This window comes from Equus asinus, chromosome 2, assembly GCF_041296235.1.
Source record: "Equus asinus isolate D_3611 breed Donkey chromosome 2, EquAss-T2T_v2, whole genome shotgun sequence".
Lineage (NCBI taxonomy): Eukaryota > Metazoa > Chordata > Mammalia > Perissodactyla > Equidae > Equus > Equus asinus.
In genome coordinates this window covers 168,225,376-168,247,511 of record NC_091791.1, presented here as the reverse complement: position 1 = coordinate 168,247,511, position 22,136 = coordinate 168,225,376, and the positions used below count along the sequence as shown (strand labels likewise).

The 22,136-nt window shown below is 45.2% G+C and overlaps 1 protein-coding gene across 1 annotated transcript; it reads left to right on the top strand.

Moving 5' to 3' along the window:
- Positions 1-773: 773 nt before the first annotated feature.
- C2H14orf93 (chromosome 2 C14orf93 homolog) lies at positions 774-21,002 on the top strand. Its single transcript, XM_014856318.3, has 7 exons — positions 774-918; positions 11,384-12,433; positions 14,528-14,842; positions 18,258-18,319; positions 18,552-18,655; positions 19,342-19,454; positions 19,731-21,002. The coding sequence occupies exons 2-7, from the start codon at positions 11,834-11,836 to the stop codon at positions 20,148-20,150; spliced, it is 1,614 nt and encodes a 537-aa protein (XP_014711804.1). The 5' UTR covers positions 774-918; positions 11,384-11,833; the 3' UTR covers positions 20,151-21,002.
- Positions 21,003-22,136: the final 1,134 nt, after the last annotated feature.

Here is a 22,136-nt window from a genome sequence, read left to right as displayed (position 1 = left end):
GAAGTTCACACTGGTAGGAGAGGGAAGGAAGCGTTGTGTTGACTGAAATAGCAGAAGAAGAATGGATAAAAACTGACTAGTCAGAGAAGAGGAGACAGGCATGACTCAGGCAGACAGACCACTTCAGCAAAGAAATAATACGGGGGTGAAAAGTGAGGGTCGTGGCAACTAAGAATAAACAGGAGCATGGGACCAGATTGTGGGTGGCTTAAAATCCAAGGATAAGCAACCTGGTCTTCATGCCAGAGGTAAAGGGGAGCCATTTTTGGTTCTAGAGGAGGTAGTCTTAGCCAAATGGAGAAAAACTGGGGACTCAGGCTGAGCAAAAACAACGCCCAAAGTGTAAGACTACTTTGTCTCTCACCTGAAGGATGTCACATACTTTTATGAACGCTCATCTAATGGTGGGGCTGTTAAGCAATAGATGTGACCTTCCACGCAGAGACATTCTGCCTGGAAATCAGGAGCTCGGGCTCATGCACCAAGTCGTTGATGCTTAATTCTTGTCTAGAATTTTACTGATTGTTAACCAAGTTTAGCAAATTATCAGGAGCTTGCTCACTGGATTATTTATATTGGGGACTGAGGCCTCCTCTCACTGAGAAAAAAAGGATGGGAAAGGGTGAGAGGAGGGTGAGAAAGTGAAAGGAAGGGGAGAGGGGTGGAGAAAGCGATAGGTGCGCGCCGCGCCTCCCGGGTCCTTGCGGGACGGGGCCGGGTCGGCGGTCGGGCGGCCCTTAGGGGCCCCCCCGGGGCCCGGGCCTCGGGCGCGGCGCGTGTGCTCGCGGGCGGGGCGCCCCGCGGCCGCCGGCGGCCAATCCGGGCGGGCGTCCGGGGAGGGGCGGAGCCTGCCGGCTCGGGCTCCGCGAGTCCTCCTTTTTGCACACACACGAATACAAAGAGCCATACGACCTTCGGGTATCCTTTTTCCATTTTTTTTCCCTCCTTAATCTTGTGTGTGTTTTCAAAATTTTTAAAAATCGAGATCTGTGGCAGTGCTGGGGTGAGGAAACTGTCGTTAAGGGGAATTTGCGCTTTCCCCCATTTCTTTTTCTGTCTCTCTTCCTCTTTCTTTTTCCTGGTCAAGGTTTTAAATATACCAAGAAGTTGAAAAGCAGGATGGCCGTGTACAACTGTTTCCAGCCAAATTTATAGAGATTTTTTCTTTTTGCTGTCACGTTTTAGGAACTGGTAAATTTTTATGGTCGAGGGATTTAAAAAAATTAGCCGCTTGGGAAGTATAGATTTCTTTTTTTTTGAGCGGGCTGAAGGGATAATGTAAATTTCTGCCACCGGCAACGTCGAAGGAAGCGGAGACTTGAGACTCCCTCACAAAGCTGTTTGCGTGCGTTTTACACACCCTCCCTCAGAACCAAAACCAAGTGGCTTGAATGTGGCAATTGTCCAAGGCCAATAGGTTAAAAATATTTGGCTATTATAATTGAAACACTCATTTCCCTGGGGGGGTGGGGAGGCGCGCAAAGCCCTTCTTAGAGTGTGTCGTACACACATTTTCATGAGGACATTGTGTGTGTGTGTGCTTCTTAAAGCAAATGATTTTGTAAAGATTTATCTTGGGGTTTTGTGCTTTGTGTATATGTACAGCATGTGTGTATGTGCCATATCAGATTTTGTTTCCAAAAGTGATTACGTTTGGTTTTATGTGTGCAAAGTAGCCCCTAAGATGTAAGTTTTTTGTTGTTGTGTTCCCAAATGTGATCCAAACAGGATTTCGTGTGCAAATTACAGTTTAGAAAAAAATCCTATGCTTAGCATACTTAGGCATTTTCATTCTATGTGCATTTATTGTATTTTTCTGCTCCTCTTTTAAAGTATCAGATTAGTGAATAATTAAATAATTGCTAGGGAGGATACAGTCCTTGTGGCAAATGAGGGTAGGCAATTTATTGAATCTGTGGTTCCAAGCTTTCTTTAGTGACTGTTTTGCCAAAGTGGTTTTGCTTTTTATTGTCTCACGTTCTTAAATGTACAACTGTGTATATTTTGGCCTTTATGTGTGGTTTGGTTGTTGTGTTCAAAAGGGAAATTCTCTCTTGGCCTTTTGACAGAATGGTCGTTTATAGGTTGGGATTTGTTTGAAAAGCTCCACAGCTGGCAAAGTATCAGGAAAGTAATCCAGTGAAGTCCAGTTCTCAAAGACTGCTCACAATGGTTGTGATGGGGGAGGGGCCAAGAGGAGGCAAAGGCCAATAATACACAGGAGGGATAGAAATGCATTTCGGTTATCGTGTTGTGTTTTTGGAACGAAAAGCCTTCTCTTCATATCTAAGAGTTACAGAGAAAAGTGTATACATTAAAGGACAACAGGCTCAGAGCAGAACCTCCTTATATGAGCCGTATTCTCATTTCATTCTGTTACAGAACCACTGTCTCCTGGTAGGAGTCATACGGAAAATACGTGTAATCAAATCTATATTCACAGACTGGCGTGAAAGCATAGGAGGTGTATAAGTTGACGAGGGAGAAACTGGAATGTCACAAGGGAAGTAGCAACCAGGAGATAAAAAAGGATCTCCTGTAGAGTTCACATTTCAGTACCACACACCTCTGTATGATGACGGTAGTACACTCCCGTCCCTCGGCTGGCGCCCTACGCAGTTTCAAACAGTATTTAGGACACTAAACAACTGCGATAAAACTATTTGGACAGGTCTTGAAATTCATTGCAATGCAAGTGGCCCTGTGTGGGCTCTCACCTGTATTGGGTGTATTTTACTCCCTAACAGTGCAAGTCAGATAATTAATAAACACTGTCTCAAATGTGGATCATTCCACAAGTTTCGACCTGCATATCTTTGAAACCCAGTCAGACGCCAGTGACCTTTGCGATGGCAGCAGTGCTGGGAATTCTTAACGGAGTTTTGCCCTTTGTAATTCTTTTCCGCATCACTGCAGGTCATCACAGGTACTTTTTAGGGTCTCAGAAAACGGAGAGCTCTTCCTAGAGCGGTCCGCAGCCCACGTCCAGACTTCCCGGGCTCTGATTTTTACTAGGAACCTAGCTCATATCCAGTGTCCTTGCTTTGAGTTTCTTAGAAAGAAAGACACTTCCTCCAACAAATATATCGTTGGCTTGACCTTCCTACCAAAGTAGAGCAAAGCTAAGCTTAGTTGATTTTGCTTGGGAATCCGGGGGCCCCTGGAGATAAGAACTTTGAACTAAGGGGAACTGCCGCTTTGGGGGTGATATCTGAAAGACTGTGACCAGGGCCGGCAGGAACTAAAAGCCTCCTACCACCAAACGTATGAAACCGATTTGTGGCCACTGTACATATAATCGCGTACACGCAGCTTTCTAACCAGCAGACAGCAAAAGCGAGTAAACAAAACAAAACAAAAAAAGCAAGCTAAAGATGGCGGCTGACGGCCTTGAAAAAGCTTCGCAGTCCCGTCCCTCCCTGAAGAGGCCCCTCCCCTCCCTGGCTCTTTGAGTGACTGTGGCTTCCAGCCAATAGCGTCCCTGGCCCTGCTCCCCCCTTTAGCTAACTGCCAATCACTGGGAGCCAGAGGACAAGTGGGGCGGTGCTTCCCCCGGTGCGCGCGCTGGCGGGGTACACGGGCCGGCGCCGCCGTCTCCCTCGGCCGCCCGCGCGGCCGCCCGCGCGCCGCTGAGTCAGCCTGCGCGGCGGCGCGGGGCACACGCAGTGGAACAGCCGTAAGGCTGCCAGAGCGGGACCGCCGCGGGAAGTCCCGCGCCGCCCTCAGCCCGAGGCCTCAGAGCTTTCGTGGCCACGTCGCCTACCCAGCGAGATCCCGCGCTCGGGCCACTCGGCGGCAGACAGCCGTCTCCGGAGCACCTCTTTGCCGGGACCCCCAGGGCACTCTGCCGGGGGCTCAGTGGCAGGTCGCCCTGTGCCCTGCGGTCTCCAGGGCAGACCCGAGCCCTGCTCCCCCGCGTCGCTGCGGTCGCCCTGCCTGTAGCTCAGTCACACTGTTTCTTCGGAAATGGTTTTGCCGTCCTTCGTGCCCACCTTGTCATCTTTGACCAATTTTCAATCAACTAACATTTACCGAAGGCTCGCTGCGCACATGATACAGCTTTAGGAGCTAGTTTTTCAGTTTTCTGGAAATGTAGGAAGAGTCCTTTATGTCTGGCACGTTTATATGAAGACCTTAGACCGGAATTTTAATCTTAACCAAGTTGCATTTTAGCAAATGTTAATAAAAGACTGTACTGCTCTGGGTTAAAATGTACCACTGGACATCACTTGGAATTTTCGGATTTCTTAGGACCTCATTCTGCCCTTTGGGTACATCTTTTTTTTCACTTCTAAAAGTTAGGTCTTAGATTTTCTTTGCTGATCATTAGATGGGTCAGTCTTTCAAAATGTAGGAAAATAGTATTTTAAGACATTTATTTACCTGCTGTTCTGTGATAAGGAGCTCATTTCTGATAGAAATAGGTTTTGAGAGGACCTTCTAACAGGTGAGCCATTTTGCACCTTCAAGTGGAGGAGCAGGGCTGACCAGCACAGCAGGAGCTTTCAGTGGCCATTTTCCTTTTTTTGTTTCTTAAATGGAGATTATGGTATGAATCGCTGTGCTTTCGGTAATCACATTTAAGGAAGTCCATTGCTAGCATGACCCTGAATGAGTCCAGGGCCCATTATAAAAACATTTATCATCTGAGTGATACTATATCATACACATCTATTAAATAGTGAGAAAACTTTTATTTTTCATAGTTTGGAGGTGAACTCAGTCATGCAGAAAATTCAAACTCAGAATGGGTAAAAAGCAAGCAAGGGAGCTGCCAAGAGTATGATATATTTAGTTCTACCAAAAATACATGTGACTTGGGAGGAAAGGGATGGTTAAGATTATGGACAGTTTCACCCTGAACTGTCTAAAGAAGATCAGTGTTCTTTCTTGTTTATCTAAATATTTATGAATAAAATATCAAAGTTATTGAAAAGCACATTTTTCTAGGCTCCTTTCACATGTGTTAAAATTAGACCACTACGGAAATGAACCCCAAACACATATTTTATGCAAACTGAGGTTTGACAGATGCTGTCATTTTCTGTTGGCAACTCATCATAAGATGGAAGATCTTTTTCTTAACACTCAATTCTAAAAGTTGATAGCATTTTGCAAAAGGCATGTATATTATTCTATGGTGGTCAATCTTACTTTATTCCTATTTTTTCTTTCTTGAACAAAAATATGAAGTCGGTTTTAAAGTAAATCAGCAATCTGAAATTGCAGAAGTTGACAGTATTGATGTTTAATAATAACGGTATAGACACTGCCTGGATAACTGACTACAGTTAACCATTGCTTTGCCAAACATTCCATGGATTGGTCCATGGGTTATTGAATTAAACAGTTATACATTTTGAGAAGTAAAATAAAGATATCAGGGTAAAGTTTAGGCGTGTTAATAATGTTGGCAGGGTTAAATGGGCTTGAGAACCTTGAACTAGTGATGGAAAAAAGCCAGAATAATTATGTTAGGTCTGGAGTGTTTGAAAAGAACTTAACAGGTTGTAATAACAGATAATGTAGCAGCAGTGCCTATAACAAAGTTCTATTACCAATTTGAATTATTTATACTGAGGAAAATCAGTCTCCAAAGTAAAAAGAATGTGCCTCTAATATACAATTTTGTCTTCATCTATCCACCTCAATGAATCTTTGCCTCTGCATTTGTGTTTTTCTTCTCTGTGGTCTCTAGAAGGAGCTTACCTTCCTTCCTTCTCACATTGGGAAGATCCTTGCTAGAAGAAAACTTAAATCCTTTTTTTTTTTTTTTTTTTTTTGGTGAGGAAGATTGGCTCTGAGCTAACGTCTGTGCCAATCTTCCTCTACTTTGTACGTGGGACTCTGCCATGGCATGGCTTGATGAGTGGTGTGTAGGTTTGTGCCCAGGATCCAAACCTGCAAACCCCGGGCTGCCGAAGTAGAGCACGCAAATTTAACCACTAGGCAACCAGGCCAGCCCTTAAATCCTTTTCTAGTATTTTTTTTAAAAAGATTTTATTTTTCCTTTTTCTCTCCAAAGCCCCCTGGAACATAGTTGTGTATTTTTAGTTGTGGGTCCTTGTGATTGTGCTATGTGGGATGCTGCCTCAGCATGGCTTGATGAGCGGTGCCATGTCCACGTCCAGGATCCAAACCAGCGAAAACCTGGGCCTCTGAAGCAGAGCGCACAACTTAACCACTCAGGCACGGGGCCGGCCCCCCTTTTCTAGTATTTTTATATTTTACTTTTTCACTGTCCTTTTCCTTTATGCATTTTAAATATACTGAAGCTCTAGAGCCCCTTCTGACTTCCTTCCTATTTCCTTCCTTCCTTTCACAATTAAACTCTAGAAAACTTGACTTCCTGTCTTGCTTCTATTTTCTCTCCAGCAATTCCTCTTTCATCAGCTGCATAGTTTTACTTTCACCGCAAAAAATACCTGTCTGGTCATTTTCAATGACCATCACAGACAAATAAAATGTATTTCCTTAATTTTCATCTTCTTTAACCATTCTGCTGCTCTTATCACAGTTGATTAGATCCACTTTTCTTGACATTCTTTCTCCTTTGGCTTTCATAACACTGTTTTTCTCCCACCTCACTGACCATTCTCTTTTAATGAAGCCTCTTTCATGGATTGGTTTGAAGTGCTGTCCTCGGCCTTTGCATTTCACACTTTATACTTAGCCCTTGGAGAGCTCATTTACTCTCAGTTTCAACTACAACCTTCCTGCTAAAGATTCCAAACCTGCATTCCAGCTCTGTCTGACCTTCCTCTTGTTTCTGTTTTTCAGTCTTAGTCAGTTGCTTTTCAGGACATTTCATTTAGAGATGTTGCCTTCAGTTTGAAACTTAACATGTTAAATGAATACATATCTTCCTTAAACATGCTGGTTTCTCCTCTCAGCTTCCTTATTTCTGTCATTATGTCAGAAATAATTATGACCCATATTATGACCCTCAGGTTTATAATCTTGAAGCTGTCTTTAACCAGTTATCTCTATCCCCCATATGTATTAAGTAAAGAAAGAATATCAGGGGCCGGGCTGGTGGCGCAGGAGTTAAGTGCACACGTTCTGCTTTGGCGGCCTGGGGTTTACCGGTTCAGATCCTGGGTGCGGACATGGCACTGCTTGTCAAGCCATGCTGTGGCAGGCGTCCCACGTATAAAGTAGAGAAACAGGGGCACGGATGTTAGCTCAGGGCCAGGCTTCCTCAGCAAAAAGGAGGATTGGCAGCAGATGTTAGCTCAGGGCTAATCTTCCTCAAAAAAAAAAAGAAAAAGAAAAAGAAATAATATCAGGGGCTTGCCCGTAGCCGAGTGGTTAAGTTCGAGCGCTCTGCTTTAGTGGCCCACGGTTTTGCCAATTTGGATCTTGGGCGCGGACATGGCCCTGCTCATCAAGCCACACTGAGTGGCGTCCCACATAGACAACCAGAAGGACCTACAACTAGAGTATACAACTATGTACTGGGGGGCTTTGGGGAGAAGAAGAAAAAAAAGAAAAAGAAGATTGGCAACAGATGTTAGCTCAGGTGCCAGTCTTTAAAAAAAAGAAAAAGAAAAAAGAAATATTATCAGTTCTTCCGCCAGGATGTTGAACCTTCATATCTACAACTCTCATTCTCATCAACTCACTCTTGGATTTCTTAAACATTCTCCTAATCTCCAACTGTTCCACCTTAGGTCTCTAAGACAGGGGTCAGCAAACTACAGCCCATAGGCAAAGTCTGGTCTGCCACCTGTTTTTGTATGGCCCACGAGCTAAGAATGGATTTTATATTTTTTAATGTAATATCAAATGTAATATTTTGTGATATTTCCATGTCCGTAAGTAAAGTTTTACCAGCACGTTGCTATGCTCAATTCTTTATGTACTGGCTGCTTCTGGGCTGCAATGGCAGAATTGAGTTGTTGGACAGAAGCCCCACAGCCTGCAAAGCCTAAATTGTTTTCTGTCTGGTCCTTTACAGAAAAAAATTTGCTGGCCTCCTGCTCTAAGAGTTTCTTTAACTTGGTTTCCAAGACCTCTGTCATCTTTCTGTACCTTACTATAGAAGCCCCTTTACTCTGATCTCTCACAGGCACCCTGTTAATTCCTGGAAATTGTTTTTCTTTCATCTCTCAGGTCATCTTACCACCCTGCCAGTTCATCCTATGCATTGCTCAAGGCTCATTTGGAGGTTTTTCTTCTATAAGACCTCTTTCTCATATGATTTCATTCTGTTGATCTTTCCATTATTTTGAACTAACTCAAGAATTTTTTAGTCTGTACCATATTGTTAGGCACTTGTGTGTATTCTGCTTTGTTCTTTAGACATTCCATTCTCACATACACTGTAACCTCCTTGCCTGTGTGGACTTTGTCTTCCCTTTGTTTGAGTCCGTTTTGGTGACTCATCCTTTAGCATGGCCTTGCATACAGAGAATTTTTAGAAACACCATTTTTTTTTTTTGGTAACTTGCTCACCTTCTCTAATGGGGATATATGTAGCTAATGAAACTAGTGCTTGTTTTTAATCACTTCTCCATCATTTAACTGGTTATCTGGTTAGTAAATATTATAATGTGAAATATTCCTTTTATTACCTGCTGATCCCTTTCTCTCTTTGTCCTTACATTTCAATGTCTTAGAGTTTATGTGGAAGACTACAGCAGGAGGCGAGGAAATTAAGTCAGCAATAATGTCCACAGAAACAAAAAAAGTTGTTTGAATGCCCATTGTGCTACAATGCAGGCTTTTATAGAGAGGTTAATTCAAGAAAACACCTATCTGTTGCTCTGAATATGACATTCTAAAAAGGACCTAGCATGGTAATACACAAAGTAGAAAAGCAGAAGGAAATTGAGGAACAAAGTGAACTCACAATAGGAAAATACATTTAGCATTAAAAACTAGCAGAGTTTGGGGCCGGCCCTGTGGCCGAGTGGTTAACTTCACGCACTCTGCTGCAGGCGGCCCAGTGTTTCGTTGGTTCGAATCCTGGGCTGGGTGCGGACATGGCACTCACTGCTCGTTGAGCCATGCTGAGGTGGCGTCCCACATGCCACAACTAAGAACATACAACTATGTACCAGGGGGCTTTGGGGAGAAAAAGGAAAAAATAAAATCTTTCAAAACAAACAAAAAAAACTAGCAGAGTTCAATATTATCCTTAGTCTAAAGCCAGGTCATGATAGTAAGTAAATTGCAAATACTGTTTTCTCAATTACCTTTCTAATTTCATAGAAAGGTTTTGTGCCTATAGATGCATCTTTATAGACTCGAATTTATAGTTTCTTAAAAATTTGATATTAAATTTTGAGGAAAAATCCCTGAAATTCCATTTCAAGCCACTGCATTTTTTTCAAGATTAGGAAATCAGGATGGGTATCCAGGGTGGGAACTCAAAGCTTTCAGGAATAGTCGTAATATCGCCCAGCTGCTGTTTGTGGAACACTGACTGTGTGCCAGCACTCTGTAGGTGCTTCCATATATTGTGTATAATCTTCACAAAAACACTCAAAGTAGGCCGAGATGAGAACACTGGGGCTCAGAGACGTGAATACTTTGCCCAAGTTCACAGAGCTCTTAAGGGGTAGAGCAGGATGAGAACATCCCATCCCATCCCCTCCCCCCTCACTTTTTTTTAATTCCTGTTCAGTGCTGTTTTGGAAAGATGACCTAGGAAAGACTATTTAAGGGGGAGGGAAGGGCCCTGGGATAAAGGCCTCTTGTGTGAAGCAAGAGTGTAGCAATCATCAATTTGGTACCAGAAAGGGTACCCACACAGTGTCCCAACCTGATGCATCTTAATTTCTGATTTTACAAATACTGAACCCAACTGGTAAGCATTTGTATATTATCATCTCCATAACTTAACATTCTTTCTCTCACAACATCCATATTTCAGAATAAACTCCTTGCAAGATGTTTGTTAAAAAAAAAAAAATTAAAAACCCTGCGGGAGCAGTGTACACCCTTATTTAGGAAGGAAAAGGATATATAAATGATTCATCCATAAATTGACATAGGAATCGCATAGTGCTCTCCTTTAACCTTTAGTTTTAATTTGGCTTTAACCTTTAGTTTTAGGTTCAGCTGTGCCTTCCCATGACTCTAATGACAGAGAAGCTGTAAATGGATTTAAGTTCTTGTAAGAAGTGACTGTCTGGCACAGAAAAGCGTTTCTTCAATATAAAAGGTAGAAAGAGCAAATTAAAGACAATTCTTTAATAACCAAATGTAATTAAAATGCATTGTCAGATTTACATTTTAGTACCTCAGAGGCATTGATATTGCCTGTTTCTGAAATGAGATTGCTGATTCAAAAAAAAAAACCCAATCTCAATATATAGAAAATTCTCCTAACCTCCTCCTCTCCTTTTGATTGTGATGTTATGATATAATTTACAAGGTAAGATAGAAATGTATCTCTTGAGGAAATTGTAAACATACTTAAGATTGTGTCACTTAGGGAGCTTTAGGCAGAAGGATTTTTTTTTTTCTATAATCAAGTGTCATTTAGAAAATGACAATATGAAGTTCCTTGGAGTGTTCTCAGTGGTACAAACCAACCCTCCCACGCCTTTTTTTTTCCTTTTCTTTTCTCCTGGAGTACTTCAGTTGCTTAACTATAATGATTCAAGAGAGAGGCAGTTTGGTTTATCATTGATATTCCGGTTTCCCCTTTTATAGGGACTGGTCATGTGGACAGAGTGGCAGCACTTAGCTATTTAGACATTCCCATTGAGCTCAGCTTCTCCCTTAAGGAGCATGAAAAGTGGAGACAAGGGACCCCAGAGGTGGTGTCTCTTGGCTACCTACCGGCTGGAGGATTCAGAACAGCTAGTTTCTGTTGCAGAGGCTGGAGCCCCAGGTGTACAACTGTGAGAGCAAGTGGGCTGTGCAGCCCTAGGTCACCGCAGCTCAACTCTCTGATCCAGCTTTTCCTTTCATTTCCCTACCCCATCCCCAAGCGTTAATTGGTGCGGGTTGGTGACATGTTGAGGGCCGGTGTGATCGGAGTGTTCCTTATTTAGGAGTCTTGCTCTGAATGCATCTGTATGAAAATTATAGAGAGGGTAGAATCATGATTCTTTATGTCAACAAAAAGTGGTATCAGTTCAAAAAAATAAATAAACGCTAGATTGAAAGTAGCAGCAATAACTGGATTCTGCTGTCTTCCTCTGACCTTGAAAAAGATCTGTAACTTCTCTGCATGTCGCTTCTCCGGACCTGGGGTGATATGTGTTTCCTAGAGATGTCGTGTGGAGGAGAGAACGCGTGTGAAGGGTTCTGAACTCCTTAAGGAATGATGTCAAAGCAGTAAAATGCAATAATGCTGTTATAGCAAAGATAGTGAGGAGGAGAAGACAGATCTGCATTTTCTTCCTTAATCTTCTAATCTTTCCAGATGCCGGTGGGTCCTTTTGTGTCCCCTCTCTGTTCCAGAGGTTGGAGTGGTGGGGGCTCCGAGCTTGGGTGCAGGAAGAATACCTTCCACGCTGTGAAACCGTGTTCATCAGAAAGGGCTTTGTAGGCCCCACCCTTTCAGTAAGGGGTGACTGTGACACCCAGCGCCGTGCTGGGGCACACAGGATCTGCAGAGAGAAGGTGGCCTCTCTCCTCCTCTGCAGGCTGAGGAGAGGCGGCCGTGGACTGTGTGCTCCCTCACGGCCTGCCACTCCTCCTTCGCAGAACCCACCACCTGGTGCCCAGGCTCCTCTGATCACCCTCCATGAGAAAGGAAAGTGAATCCAGAGACCCCAGTGCGTCTTACCAAGCCCGTGAAGTCCAGTTGACTGGGGACACCTTTTGGAACAGTCCAGCAGTGTGAGCGTGGTTGTTCTGGCTTCCGTCAGCCATGTCCTTCAGTGCCACCATTCTCTTCTCCCCTCCCAGTGGCAGCGAAGCCAGATGCTGCTGCTGTGCCTGTAAGAGCGAGACTAGTGGGGGCAGCACAGGCTCTCAGGGCGGGAATCCTCCTTCCAGCACACCTATCTCAGTGACCGGACATGGCCTGGCGGTTCAGAGCTCAGAGCAGCTCCTGCATATTATCTACCAGCGAGTGGATAAGGCAGTTGGTCTGGCTGAGGCTGCTCTGGGTCTTGCCAGGGCCAACAATGAATTGTTAAAACGTCTCCAGGAGGAAGTGGGTGAGCTGAGGCAAGGGAAAGTGTCCACCCCTGAGGAAGATGGGGAGAGCCGGGCACATGGTTCCCCACCTGAGGAGCCTGGGCCTCTCAAGGAGAGTCCTGGGGAAGCCTGCAAGGGTGTGTCTGCCGTGGAAGAGGAGTGTGACAGCGTGGGCAGCGGTGTGCAGGTGGTGATTGAGGAGCTGCGGCAGCTGGGAGCCGCCTCGGCTGTGGGGCCTGGGCCCTTGGGCTTCCCAGCCGCTCAGAGAGACATGCGGCTCCCAGGATGCCCCCTGGCTGCCAGCGAGGGAGCCCCGATGCTCAATTCCGTGAGTATGGCCACAGAGCAGGGCATGAGTGTTGTTTCTCCCTAGGGCTTTCCCTGGCCTTTCTCTCCTTTTTCTCTATTTCTTTCCATCCTTAAACCTTTCTTTGGGTGGTATTTGTGATAACACAAAACAGTGCCAAAATTCCTTTGCCCTCAGGGATAGTCAGCACTCCTGTTTTCTTCCTGAATCCTAGCCTCTTCGGCAGGAGTTCATTTCTGGTGTGTGTGTGGTGGGGGTGCCCTTCCCTCCCTCTCAGTCACTCTGCGTGGCACCTTCCCCTCCACAGCTGTCTCGGCTGCTCCATGGGCTCTGCCTCTCCTGGTGAGAATGCCTGCTGTGCACAGACGGCTCATTCATATTTTATCACGGCCCCTCTGCTTGCCAAGAGGAATTCAGTAGAGAGAGAGATGGGAATGTAGAGGGGAGAGAGGCAGAGGTGGAGAGAGAGATGGAGAGAAGGAGAAAGTGAGAGGGAGAGGACAGAGATCATAGAAGACAGGTGGAGAGAGGGGAAGGAGGCAGGTGGAGATGAAGGGTGAGGAAGGAGAAAAAGGGAGAAAGGAGCCTAGAAGACAGGTGAATCTAAATGGAAAGAATCTATGCGAGAGCGAGACTCTGAGGTAAGGTGGGAGGGAGGTAGAGGAAATAAAATGAGCGAAAAAAATGGATATTAGACAGTTAATAGTAAGAGGATAACATGTAGGAGAAAAGAAGGAAGCAAGCGAGCATATTTTGTGAGCAGGAAAAGACATAGAAGTACGTGGTGCTCTTTCAGTTTCTTTACTGCTCAGGGCTGTGTGAGCAGGAAAATCCTGACTGAGTAGAGTAAAAACTGCAGAATGTCACACATGAAAGTATAAAAAGGAGATGGAGCAACTATAGGGAACATAGAGACAGCAAATAACAGATGTGTTGCCCCTTGAGAGACAGTGGGAGGTCTGTCAACTCTCCTCCACCGTGGTCTCCCGCTGCCTTCTCTCTTTCCTGCACCCCCCGCGACAAGGCCCAGACACCCAGTAAAGAGTAGAGGCGCAAAACACACAAGGCAGACAGGAGGGATGAAACCCCCAGCCCATCTGCCGGGTCTGAGAAATGAATGGATACACTCCCCTGTCCCCCTCCAGTGTCACACTGCTCCCCGAAGGCCTAGCCGTGTGGCTGATGTGCCTGGCCGGGGCTCTCAGTGGTTTGGGGCTGCAGGAGGAGGAACTGGGAAGGTGGGAGGAGGCAGGGGGGTACCAGGCCAGGCAGTGCCCTGAGCTGTGGTTCTTTCAGGCAGGGAAGGCTTCCAAGCCGACAGGATGGAATTAGATTTCACAGCGCAGAAAGCAGCTCACAGGTCTATAAATCTCAGCCTCCTCCCCCGCTTCTTTCTGTGTCTTTTTTCCCCCCACTTTCACTGTTTTGTTTTCTTGGCTGCAGAAATTCCCCTCCCTCCTTCTTCCCTCTCTCTCGTTCCCTCCTTCCCTTCCCTGCCCTGTATGTCCTTGACTGAGGGCACAGGCAGGCAAGTAGGTGTCAGGGTGGTGACAGTCAGATGTGGCCAGGGCAGGATCAAGGTGAGGGCACAGCCTAGCCCTGCAAAGGGAATGGGGAGTAGGGGAGCAATCAGTACCAGCCTCTCTAGAGATTTCTGACTTTATACCTGCCTCCTTTGCTCCCGTTTTTCTCCTATTTCTCCTCTTTATTGTTGTTATTTTATTTTCCTGCTCCTTCTATTGCTTGGTTTTCCTTTCTTGTCATCTACTTCCTCCCCAAATCCCTTTTAGACAAAACGCTTGTCTGGCTATAGTTCTTATACCTAAGGGTAAATCATAAATGACTCCTCACAAATAGAGCGTCCGAAACATGCCTTGTCCTTGTAATCAGTCCTATGGTAATGACCCAACATGAGAGGCCCTGTACGCACGAGAAATATTTGCCTAACACTCCCATGCGAGTCCCAGAGAAACAAGCTATTGACCGTTAACAACTGAGCTGATACCTCCCGCTTTCCACCCTCTGTTCATTCACTATCCTTGGCCAGAGAAGGATGGTTGACCAGGTTCCCCTAAGCCTGGACGGCTAATAGGCTATTCTTTTTTATGTTCTTAGCTGGTGGATGATTTTGTGGCCTCTGAGGGTGCAGTACAGCGGGTGCTGGTCCCTGCTTATGCCAAGCAGCTCTCACCAGCCACACAACTGGCCATCCAGCGGGCAACCTCAGAGACGGGGCCAGAAAATGGAACCAAGCTGCCACCGCCCCGCCCCGAGGACATGCTCAGTGCTGCTGCTGCGCTGGACTTGGAAGAGTCGGGCCCCGGGGCAACTGGGGAGCTGAGACACTCTCTGGGGTTTACTGCTTCCCCGTGCAGGACCAGAGGGAGTGGGCAGAAGAACTCCAGGCGCAAGCGGGATCTGGTCCTCTCTGTGAGTGAGCTCGATTTCTATAAATTTTTCTTCATTCTGGAGAGAGAAGTGAAGAGTGATGTGTGGGTTGATGTTAAAATTCCCATATTGAGTGAATGGGTTCTGAATCCTCCTGGAGCTGGGGGCAAGAAGGAGAAAAGTTATTCCCTAGCCCTAGGGATACGCAGTTGCCCTGTTCTCGGTGGAACTTTGTTTAGGCTTTTCCAGATAGATCGATATCTTCTATTGAAAGAGAGGGGAATTATATCACATCTCCCAGTGATCTAATAATCCTGATGGGAAGACGTCTAAGGGATTGAGCAGACTGACCACTGAAGGGTAGCACTGGAAACTGCCTGCAAATTAGCAGTCTTCAGGGTAAGCAGCAAGGGGCCCATTGGGTAGAAAGGCCAAGGTGTCCTGAGGTGGTCCCAAACCCCAAAGATGCAGGCCACTAGACACTCAGCTGTTATAAAGGTTTGGAGATTCTAGTGATTCTAAGATCTCTTGGTAGGGAAGGTCACTGGCCTAAAGCAGTTCCGCCTGAAACCTTGGAGTGACTTAGAGCCGTAGGAAGGTCACTACATATCCTACAGCGCACAGGACAGCCACTCACGATTATCCCGTCTAAAATGTCAATGGTGCCTAGGCTGAGAAAACTCTGTTCTAGGGTGACCACAGTCCTTTGGATCAGCTCTGTGCCCAAAAACATCTTTCTGATAACCATGGGGGATGTTCTTTAGCCATATAATGTTCATATTGACTGTAATGGGTTTCCATTCTCTGGATAATGGCTGATGAAGTAACTTGAGAGTTCTGGTTAAGAGTGAGGTCACCACTCACGTCCAGCTGAAATCTTTTCATAGTTTATAGCCATTTCTGCTTGTTACAGTCTTAGTAAAGATTGAAGATAGCTGATTACCACTTATACCTCTGTTATTCATATTACTTTTTGCTTCCTTTTCCTTTTTCTAAGGGATCTTGCTCTTACTCTCCCTTTCATTTGATTTGTTTTGACATTGAAGGATTCTTTGGTTCCCTGGGAAGGAAGACACCATTCATAATCAGTACCAACTGGTTTCTAACCTTCATTTCAAATATTGGTTATGTTTAGGGACATCTCACTTATCAAGAACAGGGAATGGGTAGTTTCTCTGTCATGGATTTCTGGCCCAGGGGGGCTACTCTTGCTGCCAATGATAGAAATGGAGGTAAATACCTAGTGATGCATTTCAAGGGATTTCCCAAAACTTCATTGTGTTTAAATCATGAATAAATATGTGATAATTATAATTTGTATAAAATCAGGACTTTCAGTCACTTCTATTCCTTTTCTGCCTGTTGCCTCCAGCAAGAGGTCTAATATTGAGGTCTAGCTTCTTCCTCCCCTTTGGAGAGCTTGGTGGAACTGGGACCTTCTGGGAGGACAATATGCTCACTCGTGCTCTCCACTATAGTACTTGAAAAGGCTCTGGAGAACCAGTCAGGGAATTTTGCTGCCCATCACAGAAGAAGGTTTAAAATGTTCTTGTGCCAGACTGTGGGCTTAGAGGGAGAGGGGTAGCTACAGATCTTCACTATTCCAACATTTATCTCTGAGAAGGAATCAGAGAGACATTTCTCCAATCTACTGAGGCTGCTGTGGATTGCTGCTAGGGATCCCAAAAGACCAAATGAGAACTCTTAATTCCTTGGAATGCTGCAGATTCCAGCCCCCTGTTGGGGAAATGTATTTATTTCTAGCTCACTCAGGAGGTAGGTGAGCCAGCAGTCCTTACAGTCTTAACACTTATTTTTCTCTAGAGTATTTTCCCTTTCCACTTCAAGCCTGGTTTGATTTTTATCAGCTGATCTCTTCCAAGCCACTTGAGTTGGAAACTGTGCAACTCCCTCATTTTTTCTCTTTTTTCGCAACTCTTTCAAATTCCTTCTGAAGCACTTACCTAGCCCTTGTGATTCCTTAAATTTGGACTTCTAAGCAGTAAAATAATTATATCAAATATGAAGCTAGTATAATAACAGTCCTTTTTATAGAGTGGAGACCCTAGTCATAGAGTCAACAGTACTTTCCTAAGTTTCTGTGGTCAATCAACCATAGAGGTAGAGGGTAAATTGGGCATTTCTGAATATGAAGCTGAAGTCCTGAGATCAGGACATGAGTCCATCAATTTTGGACTGGGAAACTTCCCTTGACGGAGAGAGCTTGGGATGAAAATATAATCAGAAACAGCAAAACTAAATATACTGGGAAGAAATGTAAAATCCTGCATTAGAGTTAAAAGAAAAAAAAAAAAACAATTCCAGAATGGTAGAGATAGTAATCCATGTAAAAATGGATTTGAGTTGACTACAGCTCACTATGAATGAACCCTGTGACACTGTGAGTAGGGATGGTGTTGCTGAGAAAGCTAACACCATCTTGGGTTTCATTCCTACAACTGTAGAGTTCCACTCAGGGAAGTAATGCTCTCTTTGGCCAGACCTCAACTGATGAGTTAGATTTGGTTCTAGGTGCCACGTTGTAAGAGGGACACCGGCAAACCAGAGAGCCTCATAGTTTCATGAGGAGTCTGCCTGGAAAGTCTGCCATGAGGAATGGCTGAAGGACTTGGGCATTTAGACTGGATAAGAGAAGACTTGGGGAGGAAATGAAAGCTGTCTTCCAATCTTTCAGGTGCTATTATGGGCAAGCCTGGGGTCAGATTTTGAAGCATCTAAGGCAAAACTTAACAATTAGAGATATTCAACAGTAGAATAAGCTGATTCAAAAACTAGTGAGAACCCATCGTTAAAGATGTAGAAGGAAAGCTGAAAGACAGCCTGTTTAATGATGTGAAAGAGAGACTGGGTGACAGTCTCCAAGGCCCTTTCCATTTCACATCTCTGTTATCTTAGGTTTGTATTTTTCGGACCATGGTGTGAGTACCCCTGGGATTTGTGGTAATGTGCACAAGACCTGGGCCATTTTAGGGTCATCAATTTTACTAGATTTCGGGAGACATTTTTATATTAAAAGAAATACAGATATATTGTGAAGAAAATTTTAAAATTTGCAAGAGTACAGGGCTTCAAAAAATGTCCACTTGCAGTATCCCTGGTGTGTATTCGCTCTCTCCTTGCTATTAGGAGCATGTTTGCGGAAACGTTTGAGACTTGCTCTAGTGATCATATTCCCCAGGAGCAGAAGGAAGACCAGGGATGATCCTAGAGTCTTCACACAAATTAAATGAAAAGGGAAAAAAAGGTGGGGAGGCATTAGAAATACTAACTTGGACAGGCTCTCTGGCTAAGAAAAGGCATCAACAGAAATGGTACCCAGACTATGCGAAGGATTCGGGCAGAGAACTCCATAGGGACAATGCCTAGGGACCAGAGGAGGTTTTCATCATATCCACTCCTGGCTTGATTCTGTGTTTGTTTTTTTTTCCCCCTCTAGAAATTGGTCCACAATGTGCATAACCACATCACCAATGACAAGAGATTCAATGGGTCTGAAAGGTATGGTCCTCTTGAGGGAAAAGAATCACAAGGCACTTTGCCAAGGAGAGGGAAGCAGAGGGGGCTGCTCCAATATAACAATGAGGTGAAGGCTTTGATCACACCCTTGCCTCTTGTAGCCTGTCTTAGGCCATGGAGGAATTCACCACAGAGTTGATTAGTGCTGGGAATCTCTGTTTATCTAGCCTTTAAAATGCTGACTGCCTTATTCACTCTCTTCTCTTTGTGGCAGCATCAAGTCTTCTTGGAATATTTCAGTAGTGAAGTTCCTTCTGGAAAAGCTCAAGCAGGAGCTGGTGACCAGTCCCCACAATTACACTGATAAGGAGCTGAAAGGTGAGAAAAACTGAGTTCACTTCCGTCTCATTCTTTCTCCAGCCCCTGTGCCTGGTCAGAGGAGAAGAGGCACAATGGAGATGATTTGGATGGTTTTGAAAATAGTGGACTTAAAAAATTATTTTTAGCTATTCTCACCAACAATATTCACAAGATTGTCTCTGATTGCCTTTTTATTCCCTTAGTCTGAAATGAAAATGGGAGAAGGAAAGGGCTAGAACACCATCATGCATGATGTTTCTATAGGCCTGAGTCTAGGGTATTATGACAAGGAGATCAGAATCCAGGCCTGCCCTTTTGTCCCAAAATACGACATCCTGGGTTCTCTGCTTTCCTTGCTCTTTGGTTATTTGTCCATAACTAATCCTGAAGCATTAAGAAAACTTCTTCTGAGAAAGTGCCTGTAATCTGCTATCTAGAGAGTAGGATGGGAGTAAGTTTAATTGGGGTGGGGAAGGGAGTTACAGAAGCACTGGAGTCTTTTTCTAGTGGGAGGAGTTAGTGTTGGAGATGGGGCTGGGCAGAGAGAGCTAAACCAAAGAGGAGTGAATAGCCGCTGATGGGTTGCCGAGAAGCCCACCATCTAAGTAGTGTTTCTCACCGTCCCGACCAGTAACGTTAGGGCAGAAGAATGGGCTGAGGACCAGTGCTCTAGACGACCCTACTTTTTGCCTTCTCCCCGTCAGGAGCCTGTGTAGCCTACTTCCTTACTAAGAGGCGCGAGTACCGCAACTCCCTGAACCCCTTTAAAGGCCTGAAGGAAAAAGAGGAGAAGAAACTTCGAAGTCGCAGATACCGGGTAGGTTTCTAGGCCTTCCTTTCAAGATGCTAAACTCTAAACCCTAATAAGCCACAGTGGGAATGCCAGAGGACGTGACTTCTGAGAATGGGGTTGAGAGCCAAGAATGTAGGCAGATAGAGGAGGAGAAGGGTGAGCCAGTTCTAAGATTTGACTTGGGGGCTGGGTTCTCTCAGGCGCAGATTTTACACAGCCTTCCTCCCACCCAAGCCCTTTCCCCAAACCTATGCATAGTTTCTTTCTCTTCCTAATCTCTGTCCTGGGCTCCCACCTTAGCTTTTTGCCAACCGATCCAGTATCATGAGGCATTTTGGACCTGAGGACCAACGCCTGTGGAAGGATGTGACAGAAGAGCTGATGTCAGATGAAGAGGACAGTCTTAATGAGCCGGGTGTCTGGGTGGCCCGGCCTCCCCGTTTCCGGGCCCAGCGCCTCACAGAGCTCTGCTACCACCTGGATGCCAACTCTAAGCATGGCACTAAAGCCAACCGTGTGTATGGGCCTCCCTCAGACCGACTACCTTCCGCTGAGGCCCAGCTCCTTCCACCAGAACTTTATAATCCTAATTTCCAAGAAGAGGAAGATGAGGGAGGTGATGAGAATGGACCTGTCTCCCCATCTTTTGACCAACCCCACAAAACTTGCTGTCCTGACTTGAACTCGTTCATTGAAGTCAAGGTGGAAAAGGATGAGTGAAATCTATAACCAAGAGTAACTCTGGGTTCTGCTACTCCCCATGTCCCAGAAATGGGCGGCTGTGGGGCTTCCCAGAATAACAAAATGTCCTCTGCAGTCGGAGAAAGCAAAGCTGCCTCTCTTCTTAACACAGTCCCCACTGGAAATGGAAGCTGGCAGCTCTGGCGGGATAAAAGGACTTATCTAGAAGGGGGAAAACTCTCCCCATTGTGAATGGCAAGCCAGAAAATGCTTATTCCTAAGCGTACACAGTGCCTCGGAGGAGCCTAGGATGAGAAAAGGAGGAGGATGGGTCTAAAAAACATGAGGCCTTCTTGACACATGCCCTGGTCTCTGAGTCTTTTTTTTTTTTTTTCTGGTTTCACTCAAAGCTGTGGGGAAGCAGCCCTTGGTACCTTCTGCTTCCCAGTGACTGCTGGTCTTGCTCTGCAGTGGAAGCAGCATAGGACCAGTCCAGGGTAATACTGCCACCTGGTGGGCAGTTTTAGTCATGGGCTTGATTATGAGCAGAACACAGGCTCCGTCCCCTATTTGGGAATTGGGATATAGATATAATAGCTATTGTTTATTGAATTATATAAAGCAGATTTTATTATTCCCATATTACACATGAGGAAATTAAAGCTTAAAGAGTTCCCAAGTCTCACCAGCAGCTGCTCTCCCACCGTGTGACCAAGCCATCTTCAGGGCCTTATAGCTATTTCTTAGTCCTGTAAACCAAGCTGTATTTTGAGGAAGGTTTTGTGTGTGTGTGTCTGTGCACGTGCATGCATATGCACACACACACTTGCACACAAAATTTGTGCATTTTGAATGGATTGAGAAATAAAAATAGCTTTCTATTCATTCAGTCATACAACAAATATTGATTGCTTACTAGGTGTCAGGTACTGTGCTAGGTACTATGGATACCATGTTGATCAGGTTACATGCTGATTGGAGGTTTTGTTTAGTCAGGAAGCCAGGCATTTAAGCAGGGAATGAAATGACTTGTGATAAGGGTGATGCTGGGGGAGTATGGGGTGCCATGGGAGTATACAGCAGGGGTAGTTAACCTACTCTGGCAGTCTGGAAAGGCTTCTCAGAGACTGGTGTTTGAACTGATACCTGAAAGAAGGGGAAGAGTTAGCCAGAAGGAAACGGAGGCCAGGAGAGTCATCCAAACACAGGGAACAGCAAGTAAAAAAGTCTAGAGGCAAGAGAGAGCACAGACAAGGTGCAATTTCTACTGCAGAACAGTTTGAGGAAGGGATGGTGCTGAGAGAAGAGGCTGGAGAGCTGGAGAGACTTTGTGAAATATCATAAAGAGTATAGACTTTATTTCAAGGACAGTGAGAAATCACTGAAAGGTTTTATAGCAGGAAATGAGAAGATGATCAGTTTTGTGTTAAGAAGAATCACTTGACCTCAGGGTGTAAGACGGATTGAGGGTGAAGCCTCGGCAGGGAGACTTTTGCAGTGGTTCAGGAAAGAAAATGTGTGGCTTGATAGATATCATGGTGATGATGGGAGGAGAGATTTGAAAGATATTTAGGAGCAGAATTCATAGGACTTGGTTGGATTTGAGGTTAAGGGAGGAGGACAAAAGGTTGATGTTCAGGTTTCTGGCTTAAGCGGCTAAGTGGTTAATGGTATAATTTACTCAGGGAATGCTGGAGGAGCCAGTTTCGGGAGGCAGGGAAGGTGAAGTCAGTATGCCTTTGAGGCAACCAAGTGGAGATGCTAGTAGTCAGCACCCTGCTTGGTCTTTTTGCCCCATCCTTTCTGGCACTGTATCAGACAATGCTCCACTGCTATTCACAGGGTTTTCCTGGCTGATATTTTTGGAAGTGGGTGGCCAAGTCCTTCTTCCTAGCCTTTCTTAGTCTGGAAGGTCTGCCGAAACCTGTCCACCTCAGTAGCATAGCTTTCAGTATCAAACAGTCACCACAGTATGATGACTGACAGACAGGTGGTATGGTTCCCTGACTGGGAAACAAACCCAGG